Source organism: Brassica napus, chromosome C1 (assembly GCF_020379485.1).
Source record: "Brassica napus cultivar Da-Ae chromosome C1, Da-Ae, whole genome shotgun sequence".
In the NCBI taxonomy this organism is placed as follows: Eukaryota; Viridiplantae; Streptophyta; class Magnoliopsida; order Brassicales; family Brassicaceae; genus Brassica; species Brassica napus.
Window position 1 is genome coordinate 16,119,959 of NC_063444.1, and position 13,734 is coordinate 16,133,692.

The following is a 13,734-nucleotide window of genomic DNA, read 5'->3' on the forward strand; positions in this document are numbered from 1 at the left end:
CGGCCGCGGTTAAGTCCCAGGATTTAGGAACGGCCGCGGTCTTGTCTAGGGTTTCAACAACCTCGGTTTCATTCTCTGCACCTTTCTTAGTTTTCCGAGGGTTCTTATCTTTGGAACCTATTGGTCTACCACGTTTCAAATGTTGTCTAGACTCTATAGCAACTTGATTGTGTCCCTCTTGAACATCAATTCTGTTTGGTGCATTAGCAGTTGGTATATATGACTTAGTCACTCTTTTAGGGTCATCAAAGGAATCTGGCATTGATTAGCTAGCTTTTGTAAATGTATAATCTTTTGGACTTTTAAATCACATTTCTGAGTCCGAGGATCTTGCCAAGATAAGGATGTTTGATTCCATGTAATCTTTTTTTATCAGCTTATTGTTATCTCCCCCTAATGTTGGATGTTCGAATTCATCAAAGTGACAATCCGCATACCTGGCCTTAAATAAATCTCCCGTAGTTGGCTCAAGGTATTTTATAATCGTGGGGAAATCATATCCAACATATATCCCCATCCTCCTTTGAGGTCCCATCTTTGTTCTCTGTGGTGAAGCAATTGGTACATAGACGACACAACCAAATGTCTTACGATGGGATATGTCTGGCTCATGAACCGTAAGCAATTGTGATGGGGAATATTTATGTTCACTAGATGGTCTGATACGAATCAGTTTGGCCGCGTGCAAGACCGCGTGTCCCCAAGCTGTGGCCGGAAGCTTAGACCTCATAAGCAATGGTCTAGCTATTAGTTGAATTCATTTTATGAATGATTCGGCCAAGCCGTTCTGTGTATGTACATGTGCCACGGAGTGTTCCACACTTACCCCAATGGACATACAGTAATCATTAAACGCTTGGGACGTGAACTCACCAGCATTGGTCTCTATCATTCCGACCTTAGCATAGTAAAAGGCCAGTAGAGAGTGCATGTATAGACTCAAGGACTTTCTTATAGCCTTGGCCGATCTCTATGATCTGAAGGAACTCTTTGTTTCCTTCGCCCTTAGTCTCAATATGAAAGCCATTCATTCGAATGTCTTTAAAGCTCAATAGGCTTCTCTTATAGCTAGGTGAATACAATGCATCAGATATTTCTAGATGCGTACCCTTAGGCAATAGTATGTTAGCGTGGCCGTAGCCCTCTATGAGACTGGCTATACACGGAATGATACTTTACAGACTTCATATAAAAACTTTCATTCATTAATAAAATAAGTTCAAAGCAAACAAAACATAGAAAACATAAAGCAAAGAACACGGAAACATAGATGTTGAATTCAACTTCATTCTTTAAAACAATCTGAAGTTTCATAATCCATAAGATCGTCTCGTTCATGATTGAAATCATCTTCACCATCTTGATAAGTGATATGAGCTTCAGGATTCTTTCTTTTCAAACTCTATTGGTAGAGGTCAACGATATGTTTGTGAGTCCTACATGTCTTAGCCCAAAGATTATCCATACCACATCTATGGCACATGGATTTGGTCGAGTTTTGTGGCTTGAAAGATGTACCACGGCCTCGGCCATGTCTACGGCCTCCATAGGAGCCACAGCCATATGAGTTGCCTTGGCCTCTACCAAACGAGTTTCGGTCTCGACCACCATGTCCATGCCATTTTCCACGACCACGGTTGTGTTGGCTATCACTCTGGACATGGTTCGACTCTTTCTTAACCTCTACGGTCGCATGTGCCTCAGGTAATGGGTTTGTTCCAGGAGGTCTCAATTCACTGTTTCTCATCAACAGTTCATTGTTCTGCTCAGCGAGCAAGAGACAAGAGATCAGATTAGCATAAGTTGTGAAGCCCTTCTCACGGTACTGTTGTTGTAATAACACATTGCTTGTGTGGAAGGTGGAAAATGTTTTCTATCCTTATCGGTTATAACCTCACCACACAGTTTCAATTTTGAAACTATTTTAAACAGGGCCGAGTTATAGTCGTCCACAGACTTGAAGTCCTGGATTTTGAGATTCCTCCAATCATACATAACCTTTGCTAATAACACCGTTCTCTGGTGATCATATCTCGTTTTCAACTCTGTCCAAAGGTCTAGAGGATTCTCAATGGTCAAATACTGATCTTTGAGACTCTCAATTAGATGATGGCGTATAATTAATATCACACTGTTTCTATCTTTCTCACTTGCATTATTGCCCTCGATGATACATTCACCGAGTCTCTTGAATTTTAAGATGATCTTAGCTTCAAGTGCCCATTGCAAGTAATTATCTCCAGAGATACTTATGGCAGCAAAATCCAAGTTGTTGATTTTCGACATCTGAAATCATATGTTTCATAATTTAGATTTAAAAGTGTTCAAGCGAATGCAATCAATATGCTCAAGCAATCCGGATTCTAGGTATGATGCAAATAGGTCATTCGTATATGATGCATACATGTTCAATCTTAGCATTCAGATTCTATATGCAATCAGTTCGTACTATTATGCATGCATGATGCAAACAAGCCGCACGACTACAATCTTAGCAAACGGTTTCAATGCAATCAATAAAATGGTTATTTGTTTTCAATCTTAGCAAACAGTTTTCTAAGAGTTCAATGTGTAATTGCAATCAAACAGTCGAGCAATGCAACAATTAGGGTTCATTCGAAAATGTATGAAAACTATCAATACTAGTCGGGTCATTATCAAGACGAGAATGCATAAATCATTTAACCTAGCAAGCGATTTCTATTTCAATTCAAGCATTCGGTTTTAATCAATCAAACAAGATAGTATTCAATTTTAATTTCAAGACATTAGGGTTTCGATCAAACAATCAATACGACTTCAATTTGAAAATCATTCAATCGGTTTTATCAATTCAAACAACCAAATTCAAGAATGAGATTACCAATCATAGCAATCGATTTCTATGTGATCAAATTCAATACGGTTTTAATTAATCAAGACTAGCATACTATATCCAAACATACAATCATTCAAACAATCAATTTCGATTCAAAGCATTAGATTAGGGTTTCGATTTTAATTCATTCAATCAATCAATTTGATTTCGAATTAGGGTTTATAAAATCGAATGTGTTTTAGTATTAAGGTTTTAAATAAAATTGATTTCATGCATTCATGCAATAAGCACGTATGCGGCTAGGATCATGGATATTAGGGTTTCGATTTTGATCTTAGATCATTGGGGTTTTGAGATTCAAAACCATTAAGGTTTCGATTTTAATTGATCAAACAATCAATCTCGATTAGGGTTTGGGGTATCGAACATATGATTATGAGCTTCGATTTACTCATTGGGGTTTTGATCTATTACCCTATGGTTTTGATTTCAACATTAGATCATACTATTAGGGTTTGTAGTTTTTATAATTTCGATTCTTATCAAACAATCAAATTCGATTATGGGTTCTCTTTAAGGTATCGAATTACCTTAACCTCAAGTAGGGTTGAATGGACCACCAAAGAGATGAACCGCGAGCTGGAACTGATCGGAACGCGAGCTGTCTAATTGCTGAGATCGGGAACACGAGCTGTCCAACGTGCTGATCGGGTTGCGAGCTGTCCGCGAGCTGTCTGAGATCGTCTTGTTTACGAGCTGAGGTTGAACAAGCCAAGATCGTCTGAGCTAGGATCAGGAACGCCTTGAGCTGAAGCTGATCGGGAACAGATTGTAAACAAGGATCGGGATGTAAGGTTTCGCGATCGGGAATAGGATGGTTCGCCGGTAAGGATGTTCACCGATTAGGGTTAGGGTTTTACGCGGTTTGTTTTAGCTTAGGGATTTAGATTCTATCATGCTGATAACGTGTTGTGAAACTAGAGAATAAAATCTATGTTTATGTATTATTCATAAACATAAGGAGCCCTTTATATATAGGGAATTACACCGTCATAGAATAATAGAAAGACTAAAGAAAAGAAATACAAATATGGAAAGAGTACAAATCATAATCTAATAAGGAAAAATCAAGATGTCGATTCTCTATCTCTCTCTCTCCTCACGGTCGACTCTCTTTCTCTCTAGCATTGGGCCAGTTATGAACCGGGCCTGTTATGGACATCCACAATATGATTTATAACAATATTAAAGTTATTACAATAGCTCTCCTTGATGTCACAACTGAAGGCCCACTCACTATCCGGCCTCGATAGACAAATGGGCCACTTGCATTGTATTTCAATCCAAACGTATACCTTGTTTTAGTTCTCCATTTCTTCCACATCCGAAAGTCAACTGAGTAACTAGTTAATTTACTAATTAGCATTTGTGGATAATCATGCACTTAACTCATCTCTAATACAAAGATGGCACCATTGTAAGTTCTTCCAAAAAAAGAACGCTCCTCTCTCCCTCGAAACCCTCGTGACCTGAAGAAACCCTAACGCGGCGGCTCCTCCCCCGGCGTCCGCGACACTAGCGGCATCAGAGGCTACTCCTTCAACTCTCCCTCTCCTTTTCCTTTTGCCTTTCTGGTACCATTCCATCCCTCGGCGACATACTTGCTGTCTCTGGTGAGTTTAATGGTGGCTAGTGGCTGTTCTGACCGCGTCGGAGCAAGATCTGGACATATCGAAAGCGGATCTGGAGCGGCAGTGAGTCGAGTGAAGAGGTGGTCACTAGTTGGGTCGGCTTTTAGGGTTCTACTGTCGAGTTCAGTTCGAGCCGTTTTACTTTGGTCTCGTCGGCTCCCAGTAAAGAGGCGGTGGCGCATGACTGTTTGCTTGACACTTTGGATGCGGATTTGGAGGCTGGTCTCACCTTGCCGACCATTGTTTCAGGTCTGCAACGAAGGGGTGGATGTGGTGACAATAGGAGCTGTCTCGGCGTGTGAGATGCTCTATGTCTTCTACCGCTCAAGAGAACTCCAGAGTCTCTCTATGGAGGCACACCGAGGTTCGTACGGAGGACGTGTGTTCACCAAACTTTCTCTCGCGATGTGTGTACTGTTTCTTTCCGGAGACCGTAAAGAATCGTCAATGGTTTGGTCAGAGAAAGGAAGGGAAGTGCTTCTTCTCTGTTCAAGCAGTGTTGCGACATTGGCGCGAAGTCGTCTAATTAGGAGAAGTTGTTTCTTCGGTTCTCGGAGACGAGTCATGACGGTCCTTCTGCTTTTTCGAGTGGTCTGCGGGAGAGCTCGAAGGACCAATGGTGATCATGATTAGAGGCATGGTATGCGCAGTACCGATTATTGTCTTATCCGGTAGTTATGCCTCTTCTTCTGCTGTTCAGGTTTAAAGCTGTCCGTTAATGGAGCCATGACCTCAACCCGTTTTTCCCCAGCTACGAAACCGCTGTCCCGAAGCCCTTAGATACATGGAGAGGAGTAAGCGCCGGTTTGGCGTTGAAGTAACTGGTCGGCCAAATTCTTTTGATCTCTAATCCAGTTGCTAAGAGCTCTAATTGAAGACCTCGCTCAATCGTGAGAAGAAGCACCTTTCCGGTGATGAGCAATGGCCGAGCTCAAAAGTCCAATCAATAGCTCCATTCGCTACGTGCGTTTCTTAGAATTCTCATTATTGGTTTCAGCAGGCTAAGGATATGTTTTGTATTCTGGTTTTTAGTGGTAGAATTTAGTGGTTTAAGAGACGGTTCATTACGAGTAGTGGAATGAACTTGTTCTCGGAGTGGTGAAAAATGCGATATCGGATTGATTCGGGTAGCGTAGGATCCTTCTAAGTGTTCCTAGGTGATACTAGATCCCGATATTGTATGTGGGGTGAAAATCTTGTGAGGTTGTAATCTCGTTACCACGAATTGGTTAATGAAAAGTTAAAGTTGAGCCAAAAAAAAAAATACAAAGATGGCACCGGACTTTGTAGGCTCTCTTTTTGGAAAATAAAGCACTTCTTAATGTTCGTTTAATGTACCCATAATTAGCTTGACCCATTTCACTATACCCCTGTTCGTTTTAAAGACGCCACTAGTGGCGGCAGCGGCCAACAATTACCCTATGAAAGAAGAAAATTCGGAGCTTTAAAGACGCAGCCAGCCGCAAGCTGATAATCGGGAGGCAGGAAACCGGTGTTGCCGCTGTCGCTAATATTATCAGCGTTCTCTTTACCGAACTTTATTTGCCGCCGCGTCAGAATAACAAATCCATTTTGTCGTGACTTTGCTGTGCATGCCCTAACTGTAGCGATAATTTAGAGCCGCAGTCGCATGCCGCCGCGTTGATAAAACGAACAGGGGTTATATACAATACTCTGTTCCTCCTTCCCCCACAAACCAAAAACATACAATCTCCCTACTTCTATTCTCCATTAACAACAACAATGAGTTCTCTGCAAACACTGACTGCTACAATGATTCTGCTAAGTCTGTGTAACGACCCGGTTACGCTAACCGGGTTTGGTTTGTTTAAATAGATTTATAATTAAACCAAAACCTACATTCATTATTGGTCATTGCGAAACGGGATCGTTTGTATATGCATATTTATCTCCTTTCTTCACGAAGAAAAGAAAACCTAAAGCTCTACTATTATCTCAGCCGCCTTCTCTCTCTTTGCCATCCACCGACCACAATAATCACCACCTCCGCTTCATCATCTTAGTGATACACTCTGCGCTTTATTCTCCACGCTAACGCCTCATCTCATCATAAGCCACCGGTAGTCAGTTTTTGTGCATCACCCTAATCACATCATCACTCATTGGATCCGAGAAAGAGTAAGGGAAACGAGCAGTCTCACCGCATGTTACCAAAGTCGCCATGCTTACCGGAGGAGGGTTAAGAGATCCTTGCCGCGCCGGAGCTTTTATCAACTCTCGTCATTGTCGTTATCATATCCAAGAGATGTGGAGGATACACTATCTAAATTGGAGCTGCGGCGTTTAACACCAACCACCACCGATCCGTTCCCCGCGAACCATCCATCACCGAAGAGCCACCGCCGTGATGTCACTACCTTTGCTAGTTCAAGATCAATCGCAAGTGCTTTGTGGTTGGTTTAATATTGATCCGATAAGTGAACGTGAGGAGGAAACGAGCCAAGCCGGAGTCACCGTCTCAACACCGCCGACCACCGTTCTGCACGACCATGAGTTGTTAGTCATCGTAGATGGAGCCCGTGTTGTCGGAGTACGAGAGCCACTAACGTAAACCCGAGCCGTGATAGTTGAGTGTCCTCTTCTCAATTTCTTGTGCTACAAGAAATTCATTTATATAATTTAACCTTAATTGGTTCATGCGTAGGGAAACCATTGTGGACTTAAGGTGTGAATTATTTGAGAATTAATTCTTGTTAAATCCTGACCGAAGAAGTTTGTTGGACAAATCCCGAGTGTTTTCTCAACATGGCTAAGGTGAGGGTCTATTCATTAAATCCCGTACCAGTGTAGAATTCTCTCTATCGTAGTTTAGATTTCGTATCATGATCTGTCTGTTTGAATTGAGTCTTGGTTGTTAGTTAGTTCATTCACTGTAAACTGGAACTAGGAGTCTAGAGGATGGATTCAACCGTTGATTGATTGCGTGATGTTAAGAGAAGCGATATATATATATGTATGTACACATAGCTATGAGCTTGGTTTTAAATGTCGTGTGGCGAGGATTGGCGAAAGGAGGCTCGACACTCGCCACTCGCCATGGCGTTTCATGGCGATCGCATCGCGTATCAGCCGCTCAAAAGGTACCTTCTATTCCTAATACCATGAATTATATGAAACTTTGAAAAAAAACATAGTAAACATAATTTAAAAAGAATGTTAAGCTACGTATATAATACAAACTAGGTACATAAACGTATAAGGTTCTTAACACAAGCTAAGAAAATAACCTCTAACAAACAAAATGAATGATGCGTGATATATAAGAGGTTTGCGTGAATAAAGAAGGTATGTGATAAAGAAGATATGACACTATGAGCCTTATATGTGATCAACATGATGTGGTAAACACTAAAACTTTAACTAACAAAACAAACCGATAAAGTAAAGAATAGCTTATGCCGTCAGTAGCTTAGAGAAAGCAAGAGAACTTGTGAAAAAGTAAGGGGGACGTATTACTATTATATAGTACATTCACTTAGGGTTTTTACTTTTTAGATGGATTAGGGCATTCGGTTAGAGTATATTTAGCGTATATTTAGAGTATATTTAGAGGATATTTAGAGTATAATACACTTATATGCTATTTTACTTATTTTGAAACCAAAATTTTGTTAACGGTTTGATTATCAACAACGTAGCGACGCAATGATCGACTCAGTGTATACAGGTGTAGCGAGGAAAGGCGGTCGACTCTCGTACCTCGCTTAGCATTGGGGTCCTGAGTCGTTTTGGAGGTCGCCTCAGGTCGCTACTCGCCATGGCGAGCGAAGCGGTCGCCTTTTAAAACCAAGGCTATGAGTAGGGACTATGTGCGCGGGCGGGGGCTCAGAGATGTCTGGGCTAGCGACGCTACTTTGATTGTACGGGCAGGGGTTCAGAGACGTCTGGACTTGCAATGCTACTTTTGCGGGCGTGTGGTGCAGAGATGTTTGTACCATGGACGCTACTTGAGAGGGCAGGGATACAGAGACATATTGTACTATCGACGCTACGTATTATATATCCATATGAGGAGATGCGGGGGTGTATGGACTAGCTATATGCTATCATCGCATTGTTTGTGTTGTGTTTGTGTGATGCTTTAGGCGTCTTGTTTGTTCATGTTAGAGCTAAACTTCCATAGTGGAAGTTCTATTACTCAAGTCAGTGGTTTGCGTGTTTAGCATCTCATACCTCACGGAGTAACTCCCCTGTTGCTCACCCCTCCTATTCCTTCCTCTTTCAGATGAGACTGACGAGCAGGAGTGATTGCTATCGGGCTGTTGCTTTGGGTGTTCTATTTCATTTCTTTTTCAGACTTGCGGTTTTATGCTTTTATCGATATTTTCGGAATTTATTACGTTACTTGGATTTATGGCTATTTATTTAATTTATGGTGTTTGGAGACAATTCATGAAGATTAATAAATGAGGATTTCACGATTATTATTTTTATTATTTATTTTGGAAAATACGGGTGTTACAGTCTGCTTCTTAGATGTGCAGGGGAGTGACCGGAATGCGTCACATTCCCGACTCCTCCAATGACACTGAGATCAAACATTCGAACTTTCTTGTAAACCTCGTGGCCCAACCATCTGGTGTCATTCCTGGACTCGGGTGGTTCTTACTGCCACCAAGTCTTAAGCCATTCCATTTTTACAAAGCTCCAATTCCTGCTGCTCCCACCACTTCTTCTAATGGAACCCCTAGTAGCTTTGCACCAAACTTTGGATACGAAGCTTCTGGTCCAAGATCCAGAGAAGATCAAGTTCCACCAGTTCCACAACCGTGACTTGAAACAGTCAACGAATACGCATTTGCTAGATGCAAAAGAGTCTGTAACAAGTCTACTAGTCATTTCATAAGAGTCAACATATCTTTGTTATCCCCTCTCTTTCAATACACAAGAAAAAGATACAATGTATTGGATATATCACGAGCTTTTGCTTATGTGCTGTCATAAAAAGACATAACTGCAAACCAAAAATGTAGTACAAACAAGAACAATTAGAGTTTGGTCAGATCAAGACAAAATCCCAGAAGCTCATAAAACAATGGCGATTATGAAAACAGACAAAGTCTTTCGTGTCCAAAGCAAACCGATGTAAGATTCACGTGTCCAATACCTTGAAGATGGTGAAACAAAGGAAGCAGAAAAATATAAAGATGAAAAGATAGTCAACGAACACGAATAGCTTCGTCGATCCATGGCTTCGCTTTTTCATCTTCATCTTATCCTCTTCCTCGTCGTCGATGAGCTCAATCCTCGCCATTGTCTCCGAGATTGATCGATCTTCTTCTTCTTCTTCTCAGCTTTCTCGCGACTTTGAGGTGCGATACAAAAAGTCAAAAACTAAGCGAGACAGGCCCATTAAATAAGCCCATATTAATAGGGCCCAATAAAGAGCTCAACATCCATATGTAGTGTTGACTAATCAACTGACAGCTTTTTTGGCGATTAAACTACCTTCTCCTTCTTGTTGTTCCTTTGTTCACTAGTCTCTTTCCAGTTCCAAATGAGTGGCAGCGACAACCATCTAAGGTGGGGAACTACGGCTCCTTTAGCAGCGGAGGATGAAGGAGAAGGACGTGTTCAGAGCTCGGTGAATGCGGTGCCGTTTTGTTTGGTGGCAACCGCAGTTTTAATCTCCATCTTCTTGTTACTCGCACTCTTTGAGAGGTTCATGTTCATTCGACAGACTACATCACCACCTTTCCACCCAAAGCTTCCTCCTTTCGCTTCCCCCAAGGTTTACTACACCTCTTCTCTCTTATTTGCTTCTACTCTTTTGTCTACGTTTTTGCTTGTGTTGATTTTTAACTTAGTCGAGAAAGACTAAAGGCTAGTTTATATGAATTGTTTACATCCTCATGAGCTTTAGATGAAGTTAAAACCATTTGTTCTCTTTTAGTCCTGACGATTCATATCAATTTGATGACGTCTATAGTCAAGACTTTGCTTGATTTGTCTATAATGTAGATCGAGTTTATGCTGGAGGAAGCTTTATTTTTGTCGTATCTTTGAAATGTTGCAAAGTCCCAAAACAGGTTTAGATTAAACGTATAGTAATATTTTTTACGGGGATACAAAACCCCTTGTTTCATGCAACGAGGTTTGAATATTCACCGAGTAGAATGAAAAAAAAAGTAGTTATGTTTATGAGAGGCTTTTTCACTATTTATTTGTCTACACACTGGTTGTCTTTTAGGGGATGATGTCACACATAATTAACCTAATATTTTTGTACTGTATTGTAGATAGGTGTGTGTGAGAGAGAAATATCAGTATTGATGCCTGGAGAAGAAGTTCCAACCTTCATTGCTCAGCCATGTCCTCCTTCCTACTCAAGATCATTCTGAAAAAAATCTTCTTGAATTTTCAATTTTTACCGTTATTCACTCTCTTATTATTATTTATTAGAACCTTTTTTTTTTTGTTTTTAAAATATGAACTGGAAAAAGACAAGAGTTTATGTAGTAGAGTGTTTTTATAACAGAACAGTGTCTTCTGTCTGCTTAGATCAGAGCAAAAGAGCAGCAATCTCCATGAATAAAGCTATGGAATTTTGTGAAGCGTTGTGCGTAGTCTTTGGTTTTTACTTTAAAAAAGTCAATAAACAAAAGATAAATGAAAGATCCTCAAAGATTTGGTTAGGTCGTTACATTTCTGCAATTTACAAATCACAAAAGAGGAAACAAAAGTGAGAGAAAATCAGAGGAAGATGAAGCATTCCATAGACACTTCAGGGTCATTAACAGCTACGACATCTTCCTCTTCCTTCTTCTTCACCTCCTCAGCAGCTACTTTCTCCTCTTCCTTCTTCACCTTCGCCTCCTCTGCTCCTCCGTCCTTATCCGGACCTGCTTCTCGCTTCTTCATGGGGCTTCTTCTTGAGGAACTTGGGGCACGAGTCGCCGGAGAACGAGAGCGACGCCTCGGACCTTCTTGTAACCCGTTTCTTGGGAGAGGACCCGAAGAATCCGCCTTTCGCCGGTTGTGGGTAGGGTTTTGTTGAAGAGGTTGTCTCTCTCGGACCAACCTGGGACGGAGCTTCCCCTGGGGAGAGTGGCGACCTCCTGGAGATCTGGAGATTCTTTCGGACATGTTGCGGCGAGAGGTGGAAGAAGGGGGAGGATGTCGGTGGTGGGGTTTGCTGACTGCGTCGTCTTCGAGGATGGAGGCAGCAGTAGCAGTGGTGGCGGTGGAGAAGCTATGAGAGACGCTACATGTGTCGGACTTGTTGTGAGAGATCTCCGGCGTTGGGAGTGAAGGAGGAGGGTTGCGAGGTTCTGCTGCGGTGGGAACGATGTCGGCGACGGGAATGGGGTCCGGTTCAGGGACCTGGACCGGTACGGGGACGGAGACAGAGACTGACTGGACCACGACTTCCTTCACGGTTTCTTCTTCAATGGGTGGAGGTGTCTGGGCGGCGGCGACAGGCGGAGCTTTGACTTTCCCGGCGCTCAAGCAGCATCCCATTTCTTTCTCTCTGCTTTTCTGATGCTTTCACACTCTCTCCCTTCTCTTCCGTGATATACGTGTATTCTTAATGGGCCTATTTTCTCAAGATGGGCCCATACCTACTCCGGGCTCCATCTATGCTTTCCTATATTATTTTAATCTGCTCTGACGAATCCGAAATTTGTCTTATTGATAATTTCAAGACAAAACGACAGTGCTCTTTTCTCGTTCGTTGTAAAAGTATGCTTCAAAAAAATTCAAAATTTCATGCTAATGGACAATATCTCGCTTGATAATGACCCGTCATTTCTGAGACGATTTCAACACACAAGAAGTTACAGGGACTTGCCAAAATGCCTTAGATGAAAAAGAAAAAGAAATGTCTATGTATATGTATATGTACCCCTGTTCGGGAACGCTAGTCGGGCGGTCGGATTGGGTCTAGCGCCTAAAGAGAAAATCGTAGATTAATCGGAAATTATGCGGGGCGGAATTTTTAGATGGTTTACTATGTTATAAAACATGTTAATCTTTAATTGTGTATAACATTAATATATTTTCATGTTTAAGATCGTATAAAACACACAAATAGAATATATAAACTTAATATAGTGTAATTTTCATCAAAATTATGAATATAAATGATATTTATAAATTTTTAGATCAAATAAACAAATAAAAATATTATTTAAAATAAAATAAAAATAATAATAATAATAATAATAAAAAAAAAATAGATTAGGCGGCTAGGCGGTCAAAAGGCGGTCTAGGCGGAAAAAATTGGATATCCGATTTTTTAAACCGATTTGGCATAAATCGGGGAGGAAGAGTGACGCGTAGCGTCTAGGCGGCCTATTTTTAGAACAGTGAGATGTACATGTACATGTGATGTAACTAATCTAAGTAACATGCTGAATAATCCAAAACTCTCTTGTGCTACAGCAAAATCATTTCATAGGTAACAAACGTGTTACATGGTTCCATGTGAAAATAAAACATAATGGGCTCATAATCTTCTTAAATTAAAGCCCATGCTTGTAAATCCGATAAATCAAATCCAAGCCCATTAGTTTGTATACATCAAACCCAAAAAATAACACAAATTGTTAGTGAAGCCATCAATAACAATAAAGTTGACCTCCCATCTGCTAACTTTTATGGGATCAACTAGGAGGAAAGAGAGTAAAGATGTTGACATCAATTACATTTTCGTCCAAATGCATATTTTTTTTCTTTTTCTAAGACGCATCATATCATGTTTTTTCAACCAGGATAGTGATATAACAACTAGACTAATATAAATCCGTAGCCTAAATAATTAAATATCCGACTCTTTTTTAAGAAGTTGACAAAACTATTTCATTTTCTTCCATCTTTATAATATACTTCAGATAACAATAACATATGTATAGTTTTCATATGGTCTATAGACATCACTAGTCTAGTCTTGTATTAAATAATGAGTTCCTCGAACACAAAAAATATACATATAGTAGTAGATATGACATTGGGGTTTGAGCGCATTGCAGAATACCTAACAGACATAGATGTCAATGACGTCGTCGTCGTGTACTTGGTTAATTACTTGTTGTTTTTATAGACAGTCTTGATTTTTTTTTTTTTGAGAAATGGTTTGCAATTTCAAATAACATAAATGTTACAACTATGACAAGTAGTTTGATTTAACTTGCTTTTCAACTAAAGACCCAAACTTTATAAATCTACATTAACATCTACTACTAAAGAAAACAAATGGCCATT

At 40.6% G+C, this 13,734-nt stretch overlaps 3 protein-coding genes, 1 long non-coding RNA gene and 1 other non-coding gene across 6 annotated transcripts; 3 read left to right on the top strand and 2 right to left on the bottom strand.

The window, feature by feature from the left end:
• The first annotated feature begins 6,221 nt into the window (after nucleotides 1-6,221).
• LOC106376156 lies at nucleotides 6,222-8,954 on the top strand. Of its 2 annotated transcripts, none has more exons than XR_007317926.1 (3): nucleotides 6,222-7,096; nucleotides 7,175-7,610; nucleotides 8,189-8,954. It is a non-coding gene; the product is annotated as an uncharacterized LOC106376156 (transcript). The 2 variants fall into 2 exon arrangements; XR_007317925.1 differs by having other exon boundaries at nucleotides 6,238-7,096; nucleotides 8,198-8,954.
• Nucleotides 8,955-9,027: 73 nt separating this feature from the next.
• Nucleotides 9,028-9,303, top strand: LOC125575179 (putative cell wall protein). Its single transcript, XM_048743719.1, has one exon. The coding sequence runs from the start codon at nucleotides 9,028-9,030 to the stop codon at nucleotides 9,301-9,303; it is 276 nt and encodes a 91-aa protein (XP_048599676.1).
• Nucleotides 9,304-9,344: 41 nt separating this feature from the next.
• Nucleotides 9,345-9,825, bottom strand: LOC111202252. The gene is made up of 2 exons (XR_002655151.2): nucleotides 9,638-9,825; nucleotides 9,345-9,484 (listed from the first exon to the last, which is right to left on the bottom strand). It is a non-coding gene; the product is annotated as an uncharacterized LOC111202252 (long non-coding RNA).
• A 148-nt stretch (nucleotides 9,826-9,973) lies between these two features.
• LOC106373217 lies at nucleotides 9,974-11,084 on the top strand (the record flags this gene model as incomplete). The annotated part of the gene is made up of 2 exons (XM_022694832.2): nucleotides 9,974-10,261; nucleotides 10,770-11,084. Coding segments are annotated over 2 exons (390 nt in total), but the record flags the coding sequence as incomplete, so codon positions are not given.
• A 41-nt stretch (nucleotides 11,085-11,125) lies between these two features.
• LOC106376155 (E3 ubiquitin-protein ligase RNF12-B) lies at nucleotides 11,126-12,073 on the bottom strand. The gene has a single exon (XM_013816218.3). The coding sequence runs from the start codon at nucleotides 11,989-11,991 to the stop codon at nucleotides 11,224-11,226; it is 768 nt and encodes a 255-aa protein (XP_013671672.1). The 5' UTR covers nucleotides 11,992-12,073; the 3' UTR covers nucleotides 11,126-11,223.
• Between the last annotated feature and the right edge of the window lie 1,661 nt (nucleotides 12,074-13,734).